Source organism: Gopherus flavomarginatus, chromosome 1 (assembly GCF_025201925.1).
Source record: "Gopherus flavomarginatus isolate rGopFla2 chromosome 1, rGopFla2.mat.asm, whole genome shotgun sequence".
In the NCBI taxonomy this organism is placed as follows: Eukaryota; Metazoa; Chordata; order Testudines; family Testudinidae; genus Gopherus; species Gopherus flavomarginatus.
In genome coordinates this window covers 229,108,257-229,130,744 of record NC_066617.1, presented here as the reverse complement: position 1 = coordinate 229,130,744, position 22,488 = coordinate 229,108,257, and the positions used below count along the sequence as shown (strand labels likewise).

Genomic DNA, 22,488 nt, shown 5'->3' with positions numbered 1-22,488 from the left:
CAATTTAGCTAAGCTCTGAAGTCACCTAAATGACTTCAGATATTACCATATAATTACCTGTACAGACAGACTTCTCTTCAAACAAAACTGCTAAAGTTTCTACCTAGAAGCCACCAAAAGCATGGGATCCTAAAACTACTTTAAAATGATGTTCATCAATATAATAGTCTGCTGACTCCTGGGTATAATTAGAGACAAAATTGTACCATTTGCTTAGGCACTGTAAGCCCGGGGACGCGGGAGAAGTGAAGCAGCCGCGACGTGCTCAGGGAGGAGGCGGGGCAGGGGTGAGCTGGGGTGGGGAGTTCCCCTGTGTGCCACCCCCCCCTTACTTGCTGCAGGCGGCCCTCTCCACACTCCCCTGCCCCAGCTCCCTAAATGCTGGCGGCAACTGGGGGTGACTGCCTAGGTTGCCTAAATGGTTGCACCAACCCTGGCTACTCCTGATACATGACATACTGTAAGGTGTGACTTTATCTACTTTTATTATGTTCTTTATAAAGCCTTGTTTTCCAGTGTGGTTCCATAAGGTGGCTTTTTGTTTTTGTGTTTTGTTTTTTGTTTTTCCTTAGTGGATGATTTCAATACATAATGGAATACAAATAGAGAACAAAATGACTTACAAATGAAATTAAACAAAATACAGGGGAGAGAACTTTTCTCAAGTACATTGTAAAAATATAACTACTCTATACAGGTTGCATGTACTCAATAGGTGCTATACCAAATGTATCTGAGTAAACAATATGTTTATAGAATCATAGACTTTAAGGTCAGGAGGGACCATTATGATCATCTAGTCTGACCTCCTGTACAACTCAGGCCACAGAATCTTACCCACTCACTCCTGTATCAAACCTATCTCTGAGCCATTGAAGTCCTCAAATCATGGTTTAAAGACTTCAAGGTGCAGAGAATCTTCCAGCAAGTGACCCGTGCCCCACACTGCAGAGGTAGGTGAAAACCCCCCAGGGCCTCTGCTAATCTGCCCTGGAGGAAAATTTCTTCCCCACCCCAAATTTGACAATCAGCTAAACCCTGAGCATGTGGGCAAGACTCACCAACCAGACACCCAGGAAAGAATTCTCTGTAAAAGCAGTAATGTATTTGTGCAAGTTTTTTCATGAGGTTGATGGATTTCCACTCCATACGGCTAAATGCAGTGCCTTGAATGGTGTCAAGTATCAGAGGGGTAGCCGTGTTAGTCTGGATCTGTAAAAGTTCTCTGTAGTAACTCAGATCCCACCCCATCTAACATCCCATCACAGGCCATTGGACATATTTACTGCTAATAGTCAAAGACCAGCTTGGTCTACAACTCCTGCCTATGAAACTAGAGAGCAAAAATATTTCTAGAAGACAAACACAATGAGCCCCAGAAGGTAATTTTCAGTGTACAAATATTGAGCTTACATATCCTACATTTTGCTAATAAACTGGGTAATTAAATGACATTTCCACATGCTCAAGTTGATTTTGTGCCTGTGCATAAGTGCAAGTGCAGATTTACTCTTCCCATGTTTCTTCTGAGAAATTTTTAAAAGAAACCACAATACAGGAGCTATAAGTTCTACTTGTTTAGAAAAGTGCAGGATTGTTTGAAAATTAGTTGTACAGATTACAAGTACTTTCTACTATGGCCTGTTGTTGTTATGGAGATATACCTATCTCCTAGAACTGGAAGGGACCCCGAAAGGTCATTGAGTCCAGCCCCCACCTTCACTAGCAGGACCAAGTACTGATTTTTGCCCCAGATCCTTAAGTGGCCCCCGCAAGGATTGAACTCTCAACCCTGGGTTTAGCAGGCCAATGCTCAAACCAGTGTACTATCCTCCCTCCCTTCCTCACTGTAATTCTCTTACAATTAAATAAGTTGAAAATTAAAAATGGATGTTAGGAACTGTCTTACTTTTTTTTTCTCCTTATTCTGATATTTCAGATATCAAACCGGAAAATCTCTTAATAAGCCACTGTGATGTTCTGAAGCTGTGTGACTTTGGTAAGTTGCTTACTTTTTATTTTTTTGAAAGAAGCACTTTTTACCTTAAAAATTCCACATTGTTTATTTGTAAGTTCTCCAGCATGTGTATTTTGAGCACATTTTAGTGGTCAGTATTCATTATGTTCATATTTCTGGGTAGCACGTTAATTTGTAAAGATCTCTAACCTTTGATTTGGACCTGTTAAGTATGTTTTTATATATACTCATTCTGTAAATAAAATATGGTTCCCAAAGATAGGTTGACATATTCCTATAATATTCATTTTCTTTTCAACTATTGGCCAAGATTTTCTTATGTGCAGTTCAGAGGATTAATCAAGTATGAGGCATGCTTAATTGTGTGGACCTATTTGGCCCACACATCAGTAATTTTTCATTACTCTTTGTTGTATCATAAATAATTTAGTATGTTGAATAAGTATTGGTTTACTGCAGGCCTGCATAACTCGTAAAGCGGCGAGGGCCACATTACTCCAAAGAAAACAGCTGAGGGCCGAAACCTCCCAGCCCCGCGGAAACACCCTGCCCCAGGGCCGCCCAGCTCTGCGGAAACAAACCCTCCTTCCCCAGCACCGCCCTACCAAAACAGCTGTGGGCCAAAAAGGAAGGTTGGGGGTGGGAAGGTGATACTTGATTTTAAATCAACCAGGGGCTCCCAGCTGAAGAGGTGGCTGGGAGCCCTCAGGGTCAAATTAAAGGGCCCGGGGCTCTGGCGGCTGGAGGAACCCAGCAGAGCCGGCTCTAGGTTTTTTGCTGCCCCAGGCAAAAAAAATTTTGGCTGCGCCCCGTCCCAACCCTGTTCTCCCCCCTATACTCCCCTGCTGCCCCAGTCCTGGGCTCTACCCCCACCCACCCACACCCCCTGCCACCCCAGCGCTGGGATTCCCCCTTTTCCTCCCCACCAGTGCCCTCCCCCCACCCCACTGCTGCCCCAGCCCTGGGCTCCCCCCCCACCAGTGGTTTCCCCCCACACACACACACACCTCCTGCCACCCCAGCCCTGGGTCACTGGTAACTCGCTCCCAGGGCGGGTCAGTCAGCAGGAATTTTGGATGTGCACAAAATACAGACAGGATTGGTTCCCATATGGTTACAGAGCTGCAGTAAAGTGGAACAATTTTCAGCTTGTGTGATTGGAGGATATCTGGATGCATATTATAAGACTGTCCTACATAAATGAGGAAAAGTTGAGGTGCCTTTATTATTCTTTTGTTCCACTCTTTCTTTCTATGGGGAATTTGCCAATGAAATATCACTAGCTTCCTTTTAAATAAACAAAAAGGCAATGGCTATTGAAAATAGCAATTCCAGTCCTAATAAGCATTTCTTGCTCAATTTTATCCTACTTTTTCTACAGCAAGTTACAGTGGATCAGTATATTTGATTTGGGAGAAATGAAGTAACAGCTGCCCAAACTGAGCTTGAGCACTCCTGAATTTTGAGGTGTTCAAATCTGGAAGGCAGGTGCTGGGGGTAGGGGCTGTGGACTCCATGGGGGAGCATGGCAGCAACGTGTCTGGAGCTGCACAGAGCCAGACTCGCTGGTCTGAGTGGCATGGTAAGGGGGCTGGGAGTTGGAGAAGGGGTGGGGGGTTCCGGGGGGCAATCAAGGGACAGGGAGCAGAGGGAGTTGGATGGGGCGGAGGTTCAGGGGAGCAGTCAGGGGACAGGCTGCAGTTGGATAGGCATGGGAATCCCAGGGGTTTATCACGGGACAGGTAGGGAGTAGGGTCCTGGGGGAAGTTGGGGGGGTCTCAAGAGGGGGCAGTTGGGGACAAGGAGAAGGGAGGCTTAGATTGGGGCTGGGGTCCCAAGGGGCAGTTAGGGGCAGGGGTCTTGGCAGGGGGCAATCGGGGGACAAGGAGCAGCGGCATTTAGATAGGGGATGGGGGTCCTGGGGGGCAGTTAGGGGCAGGGGTCCGGGGAGCGGGTAATCAGCGGCTGCAGGCCGGGATTCAAAGGGCTCTGGGCTGCCGGTCGTTGAGGGGAGCCCTGAGCCCTTGAAATCCCATCCACGGCCCCGCCGCCAGAGCCGCAGCAGGGATTCAAAGGGCTCTGGGGTACCCGAAGCTGCGGGGAGCCCTGAGCCTTTAAATCCCAGCGGCGGCTGGGAATCTCTGCGGGCAGCCCAGAGCCCTCTGACTCCCAGCAGCGGCTGAGATTTAAAGGGCTCTGGGCTCCCAGCTCTGGGCTGCCCACAGAGCACCATGTGCGGGGGATTTAGAATCCCCCAGTGGGCCGCACAGTGAGGCTCCGCGGACCGCATGTTGTGCAGGCCTGGCTTACTGTATATATAAATGTTTTTTGTGGATAGCCTGACATACATGAAATAATACACCGTATTACAAGATTCTACATATGTCTTTAGGCTTGAAAGAAGAGAAAGTATGATGTTGTATTATTTGAGAAACCATATGCAAATTAAAGACTGCACTGTAATACATGTGCCCAGGAGACAGACATGGTCTTGTGCAACTTAAAAGTATGGCATTTTCTGACTTGTGAGTGCTTAACTATGCCTCTTTAGGCTCTAATTCTGCAAAACCTTAAGTACTTGAGCAACTTTACACACGAGTAGTCTCTACTGAGCCCCAGTCAAAATCAGGGACCCGTTTTGCTGGGTGCTTTATTAACACAGAGTACAACACTGTTATGTCCATAATGAGTTTACAATTTTTGTTAACCCAGTCAAATGAAAACCAATTTTACAGGAGTAGTCAAGGGCATTTGTTGGTGAGGGTTATTTCCATGCCAGTTGCCAATCAAACCTCTTTAATTTTGGCCAAGAGGAGGATCTGTTCAGAAAACAAAACTACAGAAAAACACACGAACCATTTTTGCTTAAACATGCTTTCACAGGCAACAAGTCTCTTTTTAAAAGGGAAGTGGGTCCTAGCCTTATTTATGACACTCAGCTCGCCTCCCTAAGTTGAGAAAATGAATGTCATGTGACAAATAGGTCACGTGCTAAATCAGTCATCTGGGGTTATAAAAGAGATGTCTGCAGAGAACCAGAAGAGGCCTTGGTCCTCCACAGAGAGACTTCAGATGGGGAGTGGCTGCTTGATAGGGAGCAGAATGATGGTGCAAGCAGCCCTATGCAAAGGCTCTTTTTAGCTCTTGGGGACAGGGCCTGAGTTGTTCTGAGACCCTGTTCCAACCAACAAGGCTGAAGTGTAGGAACATTTGGCTGAAGAAAAGCCAGGGAGTTTTAGGGAGCTTTGTTTTCCCATTTGAATTTTGTGAGTAAACCAGATCTCTAGAGGTGGTGTTGCACACATGAAAGCCGTTGTGAATTACTGAGGAGTCCAAGGGGAAATTGGTGCAGCGGCTAGCGTGAGCCAAGACTGGATAGGCAACAGACACTACACGTTCCAACAAATTATGAGCCCAGAAATCTTCAGTCAAAATTGAAGGTCTCAGTTAAGCTCAGTTTACTTTACACCAAAAAGAAATTCGTAGCCTTGAAGGATGGGACAGTTTTGTAGGGAAATGAAAATCCAAGCAAATGTGTTCATATTTTGGTTGATAGCTTTGCCACTAAGTGACTGATAATGATGAAGCCTGGCTTGTCTGAAGCAATTATGTTACTTCATATAGTCTGTAAGCACAGTTATTTTATTCCCCATAAGCAGGGCTGACTCTGGCGTTTTTGCTGCCCCAAGCGCACACAAAAAAAAGGGGGAGGGCAGGCGGAGCGGCAAAGCGAGTGGGGGTGGGGAACCTGCAGCATGGCCGGAGCAGCAAAGCAGGGGAAAAAAAATAACCTGGCGCAGCTGGAGCAGCAAAGCAGGGGGAGGGGAAAAAAATATGTCGTGTCTGGAGCGGGGAAGCAGGGGAAAAAAACACAACAAAAAAACCCTACAGGACAGCCGGAGCCAGGGTGCAGGGGGACTCTGTGCTGCAGAGTGCGCGCCTGGTCTAATTGGTGGGGGGAGGGAGTGGGGGGAGAGAAAAGGGGGGCAGCCAGGACTTCAGTGGAGCACTCGCTCCACGGCCCTGACCACCGCACCGCCTGCTGGGGGGGCTCTGCGCTGCTCCAGTCGGCTGGGAGGGAAGGACGTGGGCTGTCCTGCCGAGTTTGCTGCAGGGCGCTCCCCTCTTCCGCCTCCTGCAGGGCGGCCGGATCAGGGAACCAAAAATAAGAGAACCTGCCATGCTGCCTTAGGTAGAATCTGCCGCCCCAAGCACGAGCTTGCTTGGCTGGTGCCTGGAGCCAGCCCTGCCCATAAGTAGTGGCCAGACGTTCCCTACATTAAGTAAAAAAGAAAGGCATACAATAATGCACCTACAGTACCTAATACTTTTCATGCTAACTCTTTTTTTATTTATATAGGTTAACATGCTTGGAATTTTATTTTGTATTTAGGTTTGGTTGAACTGAAATCACAAAAGAAAGCTTATTTGATTTTGCTTAATTTTGAATTTATTGTAGCTTCACTCAGTTTTGCTACAAAGTGACAATGTTAGACTAGGATCAGGTTAGTCATCACATGAACTGCAAGCCAAATCTCAACAACCAGATGCTTTTGAACAGACCCCAACATCTTTTTATTTACTGTTTGTTTTTAGTAGTATCTCTGGAGTCTGGATCTTGACTGTGTCTTGGCCAAGAAATTTTGACCTTGACCAAAAAATTTGATTACCCCTGACTAGATTAACCCATTACTTAATACAACCAATTTCAGTAAGCACGCTTTTATTGCACTTTGTAGCCATATTGGTTTCAAGCACATATTGTCCTTCTTTGTCTAGACTAGAATTTAAAGGTGTGATGTTAGATAATACATGCAAATTAATACATAGTAAATATCTAGTATAGACAAAGCTAAACTGGTCTAGTTAGTCTTGTCTACGCTAGACATTTTCAACATATTAATTAGCATATGTTAGCTAACATGTGCCAACATCACACCTTAAATCTTAGTGTAGGCAAAGCCATTGAGAAATGGATAATTAAGGTAGTATCTTTTACTGTGAGGTTTTTTTAAAGATGGAATTGAGAATATTGAGTCTGGCATGTAAACTGTTCATGCCTAAATAGAATTGAATAACAATTATCCCCCTGCACACTGGTAAACACTGGTAATGCTATGTATGAATGGAAACATGGATCATGTAGGATAAAGGGACTGATACAAAAGTGGTTGAAATAATAGGTGCCAGGGACTGGTCCTATTACTTTGTCCAGAAGATGCTTGGTACGCTAATCAGAAAAGCCACTGTATCCTCAAAGTATGGCCAGAGAGAACCACAACTGCATTAGCACACATGTTCACAAATCCCTGCATGCTGCAAAAATAATAGTCATAGCATATCCTGCCTTCTTTTTCACTAAGGGGGAGTGGGGTGGGGAAAGAACAGGAATGTTATGTTAATTGTATGCAGATGTTTTGTGGAGTGATGGTTGACTCCTTTATTAAAATGCTGTGAATACCATACCACCTGTGTAACAATACTGAACAAGCTGTCATACGTCAGCATGCTTATGCACCACATGATGGCCAATACCATGCAGTTATTAGGAGACTGTTAGGACAAGAAGCTCTGCCAATGGGGTGGAAATTCTATCAACACAGCTGATATACCAATTGGAATGCCAGAGTGCTTCCAGCAATAGTCTGTTGCAATCAGTCTACATTCAGTACTGTTACCTTCTTCATTCCTGTTGGCAGAATCTACGCCCACACAACACATCCAGACAACTATTACACACAAACCTAATATTACACACCACCATATGTACAGAACACAATACAGTGAATTTGTAAAGATGTGCGAGAAGCCACTGGGACAAGAGAAGTGATGTGTTGGTAGATCTCAGCAACATAAAGAGATCATATAGTTTGGTCCTGTTGTCACTGTATTGGGGCATCCTGTCACTTAAACATCCGCACTGTGGCAGGTACATGGACTTTTTGTTAGCATTTGTTGCTTTCATGTGTGGAATACACTGCTACTTGTGATGTAATTGTGTGCTAAAGCACTTGGATGCAGTTTTCAGAAAGAGGGTGCAGAAGTGTGCTAGATGCTTTTGGATAGCTCTAATTTAAAGGAAAAAATTACAAAGCAAGTAAAAGACAAAGTCCTTGCCACAAAAATGTTATCAACATTTTAATTGTGATAAAAGTTAGGGTAACTAGCAAGGGGGGAGGTGAGGGGAAAGGTGGTGCTAAAATTACTTTAATAGTTAAACTTTGAAACAACCACACATCTGTTGCCAGTTGAGGCCACTTTAATATAGGCAGTGGGGTACCTCTTAGAAAGGTGTCAAGCAGTCAAGAATTTTGTAAGCCATCATCAAGTGGATTCTCACATAGGCAGTGTACTTATTAAGTCTGTAGTATTAGTTTTCCTTTCCCATTGCTGTACCATGTTAAAGCTGAGCATTTTTGAAGTCAGTTGCTTATTTTCCTCAGGATTGCATTAGCTGATGATTGATATTCAATGTTTCCAGGTGTCCCTGATTGTGACCAAGTTCCCTTTCAGTTCCTGCAGGCTGGCTTGGATGGAAGACCCTTCCTTGACTATGATTTGTTGATCTTTTTTTTCTTTCATTCTTTTGCTGTATCAGGATTGTGTTCCTGTCAAACAGCCAAAACCCAGCCTGGGGCTGAAAGGAATTTTCTTCTCTTGCTTCTCTCTTCCAAGCATATAATGAAAGGTTTTTCATTTACATGATTAATATGATGGGCCATGTCACCTTTTGGCTGAGTCAGTACTGTATTTATTGCAGTTAAACATATTTATTTAATTTAGGTTTAGAAAATGACCCAATTCCAACTCTAAGTACATGGACAATAATATAAAAAACTTACAAAAGTATAAACGAATCCTATATCAATAACAAATTTATCATCCACTCAACCCAATAGAGTAGTAATAATTTCCACCACCCATCTTCTGTTCAAAGATCTATGAGAATGGGTGGAACTTAGTATGTCCTGGAGGACCATGCATTTGAGCTCTGCCAGACTAAGCTGTGAAATGAGGTCTGCATCCAGAATAAAGATCACAGCCTTTGCAAACAGAGAAACGGGAGGTAGGGGGAAGAAGGAGAAAGCGCTGCTGCCGCCACCTGAGCATTCAAAAGCAGAGAGAGAGAGAGCGCAGTTACTGAGTCCAAAAGTGAAACTCTGCTCTGAGGCTCTCCTGGATTCCAGAGTTTTTATTCTTTCTTCCTCATTTACAGACCAATGGAAGAACTCTGTGGTTTGATTTCAGTGGGCTGTCTCTCAGGCCCTAAAACCATATCCCAGGAGAGGAGCGTTATGAATATTTTGCCTCTGCATTTCAGTTTGAATGACATAACTAGACTCAAATTTACTTGCTGGTAAGGAGTTCCACATGCAGAGTGTAGTTGCTGAGATCTGTCTGGCCCCAGTCCAGCCTGATTGATTGATTTTAGCAATGACAGCATGCTTGGAACTTTACAAAAATGGTGACAGTATATGCCCTAAAGTGTTTATTATTGGCTTTACCAGCTGCAGTTTCCCTGTGATATTCAGCCTACTTGGTGGGTTGTGGATAGGTAACAATATTTAAAAATTCAAAATTATTCCTTGTTTTGGATTTTCTAGTATACCGTCCTCTTTGTCATCCATCTGACGAAGTGGGTATTCACCCACGAAAGCTTATGCTACAATACATCTGTTAGTCTATATAAGGTGCCACAGGACTCTTTGTTGCTTTTTACATTCTCTTTGTGTCTGTTTTGGAAACTCTTGCTTACAGGTACCATCTTTGTATAGTTGCAAATATATAGCGCGTTGTTGGTGCCAAACAAACACTGTTGGCCTCTGGGACACTCTGATCCTAATCCATTAAGAGCCTTGTATTAAATTTGGTTCTCAAGCAGATAGGCAGCCAATGTTGTGTGCTGAGCATCATATGAAGTGTTTGTCCTGGCCGTTAATGGCTGCTGCATACTATAGGGGTTGTAATTTTTGGGTGGTGGTTATATTCAACCCAGTAAATTGTAGTAGTCTAACATGAAGGTGACCAATGCATGAATTTGTGTGGCAAGATTCTGATGTGAAAGGAGTAGATGGAGTCGTTTGGCCAGTCAAAGACAGAAGACCTTCCTTACCATATTTGTAATCTGTGTGTCTAGAAGCAGTGAGAACTACTTATTGGTGAGCCCACTACTCACTGAGTATGTTAGAACTCTAACTTTCTTCTACAGATACATATCCTTTCCTGCTGCATATGGGATTCCACAATGAGACTTAGTATCTAAGTTTGAATATAGCTAGTGCAACCTCCTGAGAGGCTATTTAACCAATCCAACAATGTTCCATGCTGGTGAAAACCCAAAAACATAGACCTCTGTGGGACAGATGCCAGCTGAACTTGTTAGTGAAGCAGAAACACATATTTTCACCAATACATGAACACAGGCATATGTTTAAGAAGCAACAGGGTAACAATGAAATATGTAATACTAATCAGTTACATTTAATACTTACTTATTTAAGACATTTGTTTTAAATCAGATGCATGAAAAATTGATTTGACCTTTAATACAATAATCAATAGTAGTATGTAAATCTTCATTTAAGTGGAGACATAATCTTTTGTATTATCTCTTTTGCAGGCTTTGCTCGGAATCTGTCAGAAGGAAGCAATGCAAACTATACAGAATATGTGGCCACCAGGTGGTACCGTTCACCTGAACTCTTGCTTGGGTAAGTACACTTTCCAGAAGTAACAGCTCTGAGATCTAAATCTTGTATGATCCAATGCATTTACTCAAGTACTTTTGTGAGGATCAACCATTGGATATGGTAGTCGGTTAATAAATAGATTTAATTATGTCGCATTAATTACTTTGGATTATACTTCTTGTAAGGTGGCTTGATGCTATGATAGCATACTTTGAACAAATTGCTAGCTTGATTCAGGTTTACATATTAGTAAATTATCATAACTATGTTTTAAACCATCTCTTTATTTTTAAAAAAAGAAAAAAGGTATTTAGTGCTTGTGAAAAGTGCTGGATTAACAGACCTGGAGTGTGCAATGTTTTGTTAGCCACAGAATGGATACAGCAGACAGTGCTCCATGCTGCACTGCAAACCCTCCTCACCCTTAGAGGGATCCCACCACTCTGGCTTGAGAGTGTACTTCAGTCTCCATTTCATCTTTGCCAGCTCTGCAGAGATGGCTAATAAGCAAGGTGTCAGTTTTAAGGGTGTCTTTTTGTTGGCCAGGAGGACATATGTCCATGTGGCAAGTCATCGGTTCATTTCACATAAGATTCTGTAATGTGATGTGAAAGAGTTAATATGGGCCTGAGAGGTCAATTAACCTGCCTGCTCACATCTGAAAGATGGGCCAGGATTAATTAGAAATAGCTAGGGGAGAGCAGGGCTGGTTTCAATAAAGAGCACATCTTGGGAGAGGAATCATAGAGGGCACTCCTCCACTCCTCTGTTGTGAGAAGCAGCCTGAAGGAAGGCTGAGAAGGAAAAAGGGGAGACCAGACAAGCTTCTCCAGGGGTGAGCTGGAGGCTGAGCTGGAGCCTGCCTGAGCCCCTGAATAAGGAGAGGAGTGGACCAACCCCTGTATTGTGGGGTAGATTAAGGCACAGAAAGACAGTCTAAAGCAGCAAAGACGTGCCTGTGACAAGGTGGCTGCCAGCTGAGCTGTAGGTTTGGTTTTTGTATGTTACTATAGAACTTTAGCAAAGGACTCTGGCCCAGAAGAGGCCGGATTCTACCAAGTGGTCTAGCCTGAGGGTCAGAACACTGCTATGGCAGAATAGGTCAAAAGACAGTGGAGAACAGTGAGGCAAAAGTTGCTGCCTCATCACAGCCAGTCAGGAGGCCTATGGAGGCAGTAACTTTGCCACAGGCACTGAGCAGCCAGAGCGCAGGTAATAGTTCTTCTTTGAGTTGTTTACACGTATTCAGCTCAGGTGCACGCAACCAGAGCTGGCAAGTTTTCTGTGGCAGCACCTATTGGGCAGCACGCATGCCCTATGCCTCCTCATGGCCTCAGCGAAGTCTATTCAGGGGTGGTGCTGCCCCAACCCCCCTCAGTTCCATCTCACCACCTGTGGCCTGAGTTGAAGCTCCCGGTCCAGTTTATCTCGTGGCTACTATTCAATTAGCAATTTTTTTCCTATATTTGCTTTTGCAGTTCATTCTTTATAGTTATAGTTTAGCAGTAGTACCCACTAGTTAATATTAGTTTAACTAGTATTAGGGGAGAGGTCAATGGCATGCCTTCACCGGGCTTCAAACATTATTCGTTGTGTGGGGTAGCTATCCCAATCAGTGATACCCATGTGAGCTACCTTTTATGCCTTGGTGATGGGTATATCAAAGAGAAGTGCAGTGTTTGTTTTTGTTTTAAAAATCCCAGCTCTCTAGAGAGACTCACTTCAAGTAGCAAATCATGGAATAGATGGCATGATCTACTTCGGCACCAGGGCCTTCAGCATCCAATCCCACAACCAGCCTCTGAGGTAGCAATGATCTTGGACAGGCCGTTGAACTCAGAGTCCTCTTCTCCTGTATGGACTATATGAACGAGAACCCATAAAAACAGACAGGAACCATTCCAAGTCCAAAATAGTCCCCTCGACATCAAGAGGGGTCTCCAAACATCAGGGGCATTCTCCTGGTGCCCAGGGTAGAGTGAGGCCTTCATCCCATGGCTCCCTGATACCATGATGGGACACTACTAGTGCCACTGCTTCTGATTAAATTCTTCCCCTCAGCTGATCTGGCTCATAATTGTTTTCAGCTTTGTGAAATTGGCCCTAGTAAAGCACCAAAAATACACATTCTCTCTCTCTCTCTCTCTCACACACAGTCTGAACTTGATTCTACTTGCACATTATAAGTCATGATCATTTGTATCTCAACTATCTTTACTTTTCAGTTCTGTGGGCAATTCATGTTTATTTGTTAAGACAAGGTCTAATAAAGAATTCCCCTATTTTGGCTGCAACATTTTCTGAGTTAGGAATTTGGCACCTGTAATGTTCAGAAGTTCCAAGTCTGGTTTACAACTGGCAGCATGAGACCACCAGTATCTGTCATGCAGATTGAAGTCCCCCATGATCTCACAGCTTTTTTCCCTACACACTGCAGGTAGGTGTGTAAGGCATCAGTCATCCTCTTCCCTAGTGTGATTTGGAGGTCTGTAGCAGACACCTACTAGTACCCCATCTTGTACTTTATCTTTTAGGACGTTGATCCATAAGCATTCAAGATCATTTTCTTCTGAGTTATCAGTGACCCGGAAACATTTAATGCATTTTTTTACGTAGAATGCTACTCCGCAATCCCTTTTATCCATTCAATCCTTCTTAATCGGGTTACAACCATTGATTGTAATGTTTCAATCATAGGGAAATCTGGTGGGATGATTCCTAATAGCCACCAAATTGAATTTATGCTCATAAATTCCTCTTGTTTGTTACTCAGGCAATTTAAAGAATTCTTTCTCTTCATGTCCTTTGGTTCCTTGATTAAGTTTCTTCTGAACATCTCAATATTGTTCTGAGTGATCATATCTTCTCTCTTTTTACCCTCCACTTTTGCCATTAGTTTAACACCCTCCTGACTACCTCAGCCAACCTGTCCCCAAGGAGATTGGTTCCCCTTCTACAGAGTTGGAGGCCATCTAAACTATACAGCCCTCTCTCCATATAGATGGACCAGTTTCCACAAAGTGAAAACTCTCTCCACCAGTTAGGTTCACTTCCAAAATCTTCTGCCGTCTGTCTTGCTTTGCTCGTGAGGTAGGAAGGATCTCAGAGAAGATGACTTGGATCTTCATGTGGCAGTACTACCAAGCTACAGAAAGTTGCAGAGATTTGTTATTTGGACTCATAGTTATCTGTACAGGGTGCTTCTCTTCAGAATGGCCTTGGCCCTACATGTATTTATAATTTATGCCCAAGGGTGTCTGCCCAGGTGGGGAGGAAAGGGATTCACATCTTCCCTTACACAGACGGTTGGTTAGTTTGGGACAAATCAGAAACCAGAGCTCTCAATCACATTCAAGTCATCCCCCTATCTCTTTTGATCATCTGAGTCTCGCTAAATAGAGAAAATCCATGTTTTTTCAGACACAGATCATGTTCATTGGGGTCCTACGTAATTCTACAAAATCAATGGCCTTTTTTCCTCAAGAGACGTTTCAAGTAATTCATCAACTTTGACCCTTAAATTCCACCTAACCACTATTGTCTGGATATGTTTGAGACTCTTGGGCCACATGACTTAATCTGCTTATGTACTACTACGTGGAAGGCTGCATGTGCACATTCTCCATGGTTGGCTAAAGTCTACTGACCAAATTTCCATTTGCTAGACAAGTTGACCAGGGTTCCTCCAATTGTTCTGAGATCCGTGGAATGGTGGCAGGATCATAACAATGTTTGCAGAAGCATTCCCTTTTCCCCCCATCCCCAGTGATGACCATAGTTATGGATGCTTCAAAGTCAGGTTGAGAGGCACATTTGGAATCCTTGCGAGTCCAGGAGATATGGACAGAATGAGAGGCACCTCTGAACATCAACATTCTTGAGCTCTGAGCAGTTTTCAGTACCTACCATGCCTTCCTTCCCCAGGTCCGAGGTCTGTCTGGATTCTCATGGACAATAGGACCAGGATGAATTATGTGAACAGACAAGGAAGGGCTCGGTCCGATCAACTCTGTCAAAAGATGATGAAGCTGTGGTACTTTTGCATTGAGGAAAGTATCTCCCCAATGGCTACTTACTCACTGGGCTCTCAGAATCATTTGGCCAGTCATCTCAGCAGATTCCTTTACTGCAGTGTTTCCCAAACTTGGGATGCCAGTTGTGTAGGGAAAGCCTCTTGCGGGCCAGGCTGGTTTGTTTATCTGCCTCGTCCACAGGTCTGGCCGATCGCGGCTCCCACTGGCCATGGTTCACTGCTCCAGGCCAATGGGAGCTGCAGGAAGCGGCAGCCAGTAAGTCCCTCAGCCTGAGCTGCTTCCAACAGCTCTCGTTGGCCTGGAGCAGTGAACCACGGCCAGTGGGAGCCGTGATCGGCCGGACCTGTGGATGGGGCAGGTATACAAACCGACCTGGCCTGCCAGAGGCTTTCCCTACACAAGCGGCATCCCAAGTTTGGGGAACACTGCTTTATTGCAATTACGAGTGGTTCCTCAACAGTAGAGTATAGAGGATCATTTTCAGACTTGGGGTTATCCCATCATTCGATTTGTTTGCTATAAGACCCAAAAAGAGATGCCATCAGTTTTGTTCTCGGGCAGGTCTCAGTCTGGATTCAACAACTGATGCTTTCTTTCTGAAGTGTATCCCAGACCTCATGTATGTGTTTTGTCGTACCACCCCCCCCCCCCCACTCCTCAGGTCATTCTCAAGTTGAAGCAGGATCAAGCCAGGATAATACTCACTGCTTTGGGTTGGCTGAGACAGTGCTGGTTTTTAGACCTCCACAACCTCGGTCTAACCTCTGCCATCTGTACCAGACCTGTTGTTGCAACATCACATTTGGATTTGGCACTTGATCCCAAGCAGCCCAAGCCTGTGACATGGCTGTTAAATGGCTAGATCAAATAAATCAGTCGTCTTTGAGTGTAGTCCAACACGTCCTGCTTAGTAGTGGGAAGCAATCTACAAAATCCACTTACTAGGCTAAATATAAGAGATTTTCAGTTTAGTCAACTGACAGAAGTTTTCAGCCATTGTTTGCTAAAATTCAGGACATTGTGGAGTACTTACTGCATCTTCAGTTGAGATAGCTGATCATCTTCCAATGGATGGAAAGTCAGTATTTTCTAATCCAACTGTAGTTAGATTTCTCAAAGGTATTATTTGTCTCTAATGCCCCTTTAAAAAATGTAGTTCCTGGTTTGGACTTAACCACAGTGCTGGCAGCCATTTCAGCCTTTAGCTCAGTGGTTTTCAACCTTTTTTCATTTGCAGATCCCTAAAAATTTCAAATGGAGGTGCAGACTCCTTTGGAAATCTTAGACATAGTCTGCGGACCCCCAGGGGTCCACGGACCACAGATTGAAAACCACTGCTCTAGTTCACCTTTCTCAGAGGATTGCTTTTCTTGTTGCACTACTATCAGCCAAAACAGTGGAAGAACACATACTGATGGCAGACTCTCCATACATGCAGTTAATCAAAGATAAAGTGCCCTTAAGACCACATACAAAGATTTTGTATGAAAGTGGCTCCATGCATACCTTTATTCAACTTTATACTATCACAGCTGCTTCCATCTTGGATGCAAGCTTTGGAAAAATTGTTTTGCAGTTGCTATTCAGGTAGGCTCTGAACTTCTTGGTAGTCACTGAATCATGGGCAGTTAGGTGAATGCGCCTTTAGATGCTCATATACAGTCGTGATGCATTCTCTAGAAAACCCCGTATTTAAAAAGGAAAAAGAAATCTTAGGTATCTATTGCAGTCTTTCCTTTACCATCAGTTTCTACTGAAAGTTTCCTATATTTAAGGTGAATAAAGCACATTAGTATGATCAAATTATGCTATTACCTGTATTTGCTGTATGTTCTACAAGTACAGAGATTTGGTCACTATACGGTCTGATTCTGGGAGTTGCTGAGCATGCACAACTTTCAATAAGCTAAATAAGAGTTGCAAGTATTCAGCACCACTAAAAAACAAATCTTATTGGAAACATTTGAAGGTTTATAAGTGGATAGTGGAAATTTCTTGTCTATGTCAAAATTGAAACAGTGTCATTCCCCTATTAATAAATTCATCCTACTGTTTCCAGAGCTGGGCTGACATCATTACTATAGGACTTTTGTTACTGGTGCACAATGACAGTGGCATAATAAATCCACTTTATGCACAATGGTTGTCATTGAACAAAACTAGAGAAATACCAGTTTGTCAGCTTGTAGAGATACATTATCAAGATTCTATGAAAGTGCTGCATGTAATAAAAAGTTACAAAAGAGAATAAACAGTGGCCTTTTATTTATGTAACATGAAGGGTTGTTTTTTTTAATGTCTTTGTATAATAGTAAGTAGGCTCATAAAGGAAGAGAGTAATGAAGTGTAACTTTTGACAGTAATATACTGTGCATTCTTAATGTAAATTGACCCTTAATTTTCAAGTTTTCTGCTATCACAGGAAAATACAGCATAGTCTTGGTGCTCAATATAAACATAAACTTTGAATTAGCTTGTACAGAAGAGAGTATTGATTACAAATGTGTTTGACACTGTGATGTCTTTAGCTATTGCTGATACTTCATTTTAAAGTTAGGTTTTTATTGACGCAATGTAACGTGTGTTCCTCTGCAGCCATATTCTGTGCAGCAATAGTAAATATTTGTACTCTTGAAAACCATGGAGAATATTATAATTTTAAAGAGGCTTATGTGTTCATTTAATCTGTGTGTATAAAAAGTGAAAGTACTTAACTTTTTCATAAGGGGAAGGAAACGTTATTGTACACTATCCAATTATTAATACATTATCAAAATCTACTTACTTTAAAGCGCTTCAGGTAACTTTTAGTGAAGTACATTGTACCTTTTGGGGGTTATAAATTATTGACAAATACTAGGATGTTTAAAGACATACCATCCTGAGAGACCAATTGGATTAGTGTCTGGGAGCATAGTCTGCATTCTGTGCAGTGAGGGACTGTTATGCTTCCTTTTTATTCACTGTGGGTAGACCTGTCTGTGTAATGTGTAGGAGTTCTTTCTCATATACAGGCTCACCATGCCTACATTGTTTCCTCTGTTCTGCAGTTTGAGGAGGCAGGACCTTACCTGTCAGCAGGTGGAGGCTTGACCTATGCTTTTAGAAAATGTCGCAGTTTAATCTGCTGCTTTACTGCAGATGGGCAATTCTTCAGTCCTTTTGACCTATAGCACACAATGAAAAATCTATTAAACTGCCTCTCTGGGTTCAGAATTTTTCTTCCCATCGCTCCTGTTTGCAAGGAAGATAAATTGTTACTGACTTACAGGGGGTTTCATTTTCCAACTGTAGAGGAATCTTGCGCCATAACATGAAGCAGCCTTCCCTACTCCTTCCCTAGCCTAAGGCTTCACATGGGGGACCAGCCTACCAAGGAAAAGCCCAGGGAGAAAAGATGCTTGTTGTGCTCATTTACCCTACAACATTGCCAAACAGAAGAATTGCACAGTTTTTGCTCTCAGAAGTTGCTCTGCTCCAGGAACTCCACAGCTGCCATGTATCCCCTATGGCAGTGGGTCTCAAACTTTTGTACTGGTGACCCCTTTCACATAGCAAGCCTCTGATTGCACCCCCCCTAACAAATTAAAAACACTTTTTAATATATTTAACACCATTATAAATGCTGGAGGAGAAGAGGGGTTTGGGGTGGAGGCTAACGCCCAGTTTGAGAACCCCTGCCCTACGGGGACCAACAGGAGGAGCTTCTTGTCTTTGGAACCTGTACCTAGCAATGTGATGCAGATTATAGTGGGGACAAGAGCACTAGCCCTCCTATGGCTCCCACCCTTCTCCCAGTCTGAATATACTAGCAGCATCACAAAAACAAATCGCATTGAGAAATTTCAGCATCAGGTCTGGGGAGCGGTGATGCATGGGAAGTGTCTCTGCTAGATCAGAAAGAGGAATCAGTGGCCCAGGCAGCTCCAGTAGCTCTATGTATTACATTTCCAGTAGCACCAAGCCTCGCCAGCACCAGAGACTAGATACCAGCAGGGCCGTCCCTCCTGGGCCTTTAAGGAGCTTCATCGTGGCTCTGCCTTTCCATCCTTGGGCTGCTGCCAACACTCTTCTCCAGCTGGGATAAGTAATTTTTCTTAGTGATACTCCCCTCTCCCCCTAAGTGAAAGCATCACAGTGTCTCATGGCAACTTCTGGTAGGCAACCAGTCCATGCACTTTTGCCTTCCTACTTCATCTTTTCTAGCTCCCCACCCTTGGAGCAGGCTGGGCTCAGTGGGCCTGTTCTCAAGCAAGGCTTCCCTGTGGGACCTGCCCAGGTGAAATCAGGTTATCTCACTCCAGCGTCTCAGGGCCCAAGCTGTCTATGCAAGTAACCCTTTTGAGCCCTCCCCTCACAAAGTGCACCAGAATGAAGTAAATGACTCAGAGCAGCCCGTAATGTAAGATTCACTCATCAAAGTAAGGAAGAACAAAGCAGCCATACTGGGTCAGACCAGTGGTCTAGCTAGCTCAGTATCCTGTCAGTGGACAGTACCAGATGCATCAGAGGAAGGAACAGAACAGGACAATTTTGAATGAGCCACACTCTGTCATCTAGTCCCAACTTCTGGAAGTTGAAGGTTAGCAACACCTGGAGCATAGGTGTGCATCCCTGACTACCTTAGCAAATAGTCATTGATGGACCTGTCTTCCAGGAACGTAATTCTTTTTTTGAACTCAGGTATACTTTTGGCCTTCACAACATCCCCTGCAATGAGTTCCACTGGTTGACTGTGTTTTATGGGAAGAAGTACTTTCTTTTGTTTTTTAAAGCTGCTGCCTATTAATTTCATGCAGTGACTTCTTGTTCTTGTGTTATGTTAGAGAGTAAATAACACTTTTTCTCCATACTATTCGTGATTTTATAGATCTCTATCATATCACCCCCTAGTCATCTCTTCTAAGATGATCAGTCCTAGTCTTTTTAATGTCTCCTCAAATGGAAACAGTTCCATGCCCCTAATATTTTTTGTTGCCCTTCTCTATACCTTTTCCAGTTCTAATATATCTTGTTTGAGATGAGGTGACCAGAACTGCAGGTAGTATTCAAGGTGTGGGTGTGCCATGAATTTATATAGTTGCATTATATTTTCTGTTTACTAATTTAGCGCTTTCCTAATGGTTCCTAACATTGTTAGCTTTTTTCCCACTGCTGCTGCATGTTGAGCAGATGTTTTAAGAGAGCAATGATTCCAAAATCTTTCTTTAGTGCTAAGAGCTAATTTAGAGCCCATCATTTTGTATGTATAATTGGGATTATTTTTTCCACTGTGCATTACTTTGTACTTAACAGCATTGACATTCATATGCCATTTTGTCACCCTGTCACCCAGCTTAGTGAAATCCCTTTATAACTCTTCACAGTCAGATTTGGACTTAACTATCTTGAGTAATTTTGTATTACCTGCAGATGTTGTCACCTCACTGTTCACCCTCTTTTCCAGATCATTTAGCACTGGTCCCAGTGCAGATCCTTGGAAAACACTGCTATTTACTTCTCTATATTGTGAAAACTGATCATTTAATTCTATCCTTTGGTTCCTGTCCTTTAACCAGCTACTGATCCATGAGACAAGGGAGCAGATTTAGAACAGAATCTATCAGGGCTCCCAATTCTTAATGACTTCTCAACCCAGAGACACTCAAGCTAGTCAAGTATAAGATGTCCTTTTAAAATAGAATGTGAGCACTCAGATTCCAGTGCTGAAAAGGAAAAGAGATGACAAAGCAATCTTTCTCAGTTCTGCCTTTATACCAAACATTTGTTATTTCAGTGATCTCAGGAGAGTTCTCGTTACAGCGTGCTCAAAACATAATATCCAGAAGAGTTCATCACATGCTGCATGTCCACAAAGCAATTTAAATCCACCTTGCATGAATTCAAGTACACAGAAAATGAGTCGTTTTGCTTGTTTTGTATCACCAGCACTAACAGGCCAAAAAAAAACATCTTAAGGGGTTGCTAGATTTCAGAAGTATTGAATTGAAGTAGTATGTGATACGAAGGACCAAAATCTTAGAAGGAAGGTCAAAGACCATCAAATAAGGGATTACCTACCAAAGTCTTGTCCTCTGAAGAGATCTACCGGGCAGCAACTTGATCATCTGCTTGTATATTTACCAGACATGTATATTAGACTAATGTGCCTTTCTGGAGAGTCCTGTATGCTATGCTACCTGAAATGTTTCTTAACCATTTTTTTCTCAACTTTGAAATAGTTATTGGAGGATTCCCTTTGGGAGTCATTGATATTAAAATTCTTTTGTAGAAGTGCTGAGCCTGGATAAGAGAGAAATTTGATACTTAATAATTTCTGTTCTCTGAGTAGCCAGTTTCACCATTCTCACTCTCCTTTTTCCACAGAATAAGAAGAAAAAAAAGATTCAATTATATTATATTCAGCTATGCTCTGTAGGCAGGAAAAATGAAGAGAAGTTTTTGTTAACTTAACTTTGAACATTAGCGTAATATCTGTTTTTCTGCTTTGAAAATGTTCTTAGTGAGTTTTCCAGAAGAGAAATGAAAGTCCTCAAGGGTAATTGACAAGTCTAGTCTTGCCTTCTCAAACTGCAGTACAGTTAGAGAACCCACTCTGTAAATGGAGAGCCTAGAGAAGCAAGTATCAAATTTATTTTCCCTGCTACAAGCTTAATGAAGACAAAAAGTTAGTTAATAAATGCAAATAGATTGTCAAGAAGATATTTTGTTGATTAGTGTGAACATTATTGTACTTGCTTTCCAGAGCCCCTTATGGAAAGTCTGTGGATATGTGGTCTGTAGGCTGCATTCTTGGGGAACTTAGTGACGGGCAGCCACTATTTCCTGGAGAAAGTGAAATTGACCAGCTTTTTACAATTCAGAAGGTGCTAGGACCACTTCCATCAGAGCAGATGAAGCTTTTCTACAGCAATCCTCGTTTCCATGGGCTGCGGGTAAGGGAGACTGACCAAAAACCTTTTTTTACAGTCTTCTCTTGATGTGGTATTTAAACTATTATCTAGTGGAAAATAAACGTTTTAGACCTTTTTCCCTCAGGTTTTATATATTCTCTTATTTATTCTGAGCACTTCCATCTAAAAAGGTAAGAGAGAGTTTAGATTGTGAGGAGATCATGGATTCATAAATTAAATTGCATTATGGTTACGCTGTTGCATGTGTAGATGTGTACATTATCATTTAAAATTATGTACATCATTGCTATGACTTTTTTGGCAGGTTAGAGTGCTCCAGTTAAGCATTTGTTTAGACTAGGAGACTGAATTTATCTCTAGCTCAGACAGTAGGTTCTCTACATGGCAAGATCCCAAAATAGTTTTATATTTGCAGTTACTGTGTTATCTCCAACAGCTCGTGTCTAGAGGTCTTGTTTGTGGTTTGTTACAATTTAGTTTTGGTTGTCTTGACAACTGCTGCCATTTTGTCAATTTAATATTATTCAGAATGATGAATTTCTGCTCTAATCTGAAGTATTACACATGTTATCACAAAGGTAATACATTAAAAGTTTTCCACAGTGTAAAGTGCTATCCTGCTTCACCTCAGTTCCAACCATCCAACATAAACTTTATTGGATTAATGCATTGTAAAATGTTACAATGAGGAATGGAATAAAGTGTATTTATTTTGTAGATTTAAAAACTCAAAATTCAGAAAGACAGTATGATGTTAGTAGAGGAGTACTTGTGGCACCTTAGAGATTAATGCATTTATTTGAGCATAAGCTTTTGTGGGCTAAAACCCGCTTCATCGGATGCATGCAGTGGAAAATACAGTAGTACTCTAA

General features: G+C 42.6%; 1 protein-coding gene across 3 annotated transcripts in view; it reads left to right on the top strand.

The window, feature by feature from the left end:
- Nucleotides 1-22,488, top strand: part of CDKL5 (cyclin dependent kinase like 5) — a 153,594-nt gene that overhangs the window by 77,831 nt on the left and 53,275 nt on the right. For all 3 annotated transcript variants that reach the window (XM_050936493.1, XM_050936492.1, XM_050936494.1), the window contains exons 8-10: nucleotides 1,940-1,999; nucleotides 10,599-10,689; nucleotides 21,448-21,637. In XM_050936493.1, coding sequence (XP_050792450.1) covers nucleotides 1,940-1,999; nucleotides 10,599-10,689; nucleotides 21,448-21,637 — 341 coding nt within the window. The remainder of the gene's footprint in view (nucleotides 1-1,939; nucleotides 2,000-10,598; nucleotides 10,690-21,447; nucleotides 21,638-22,488) is intronic.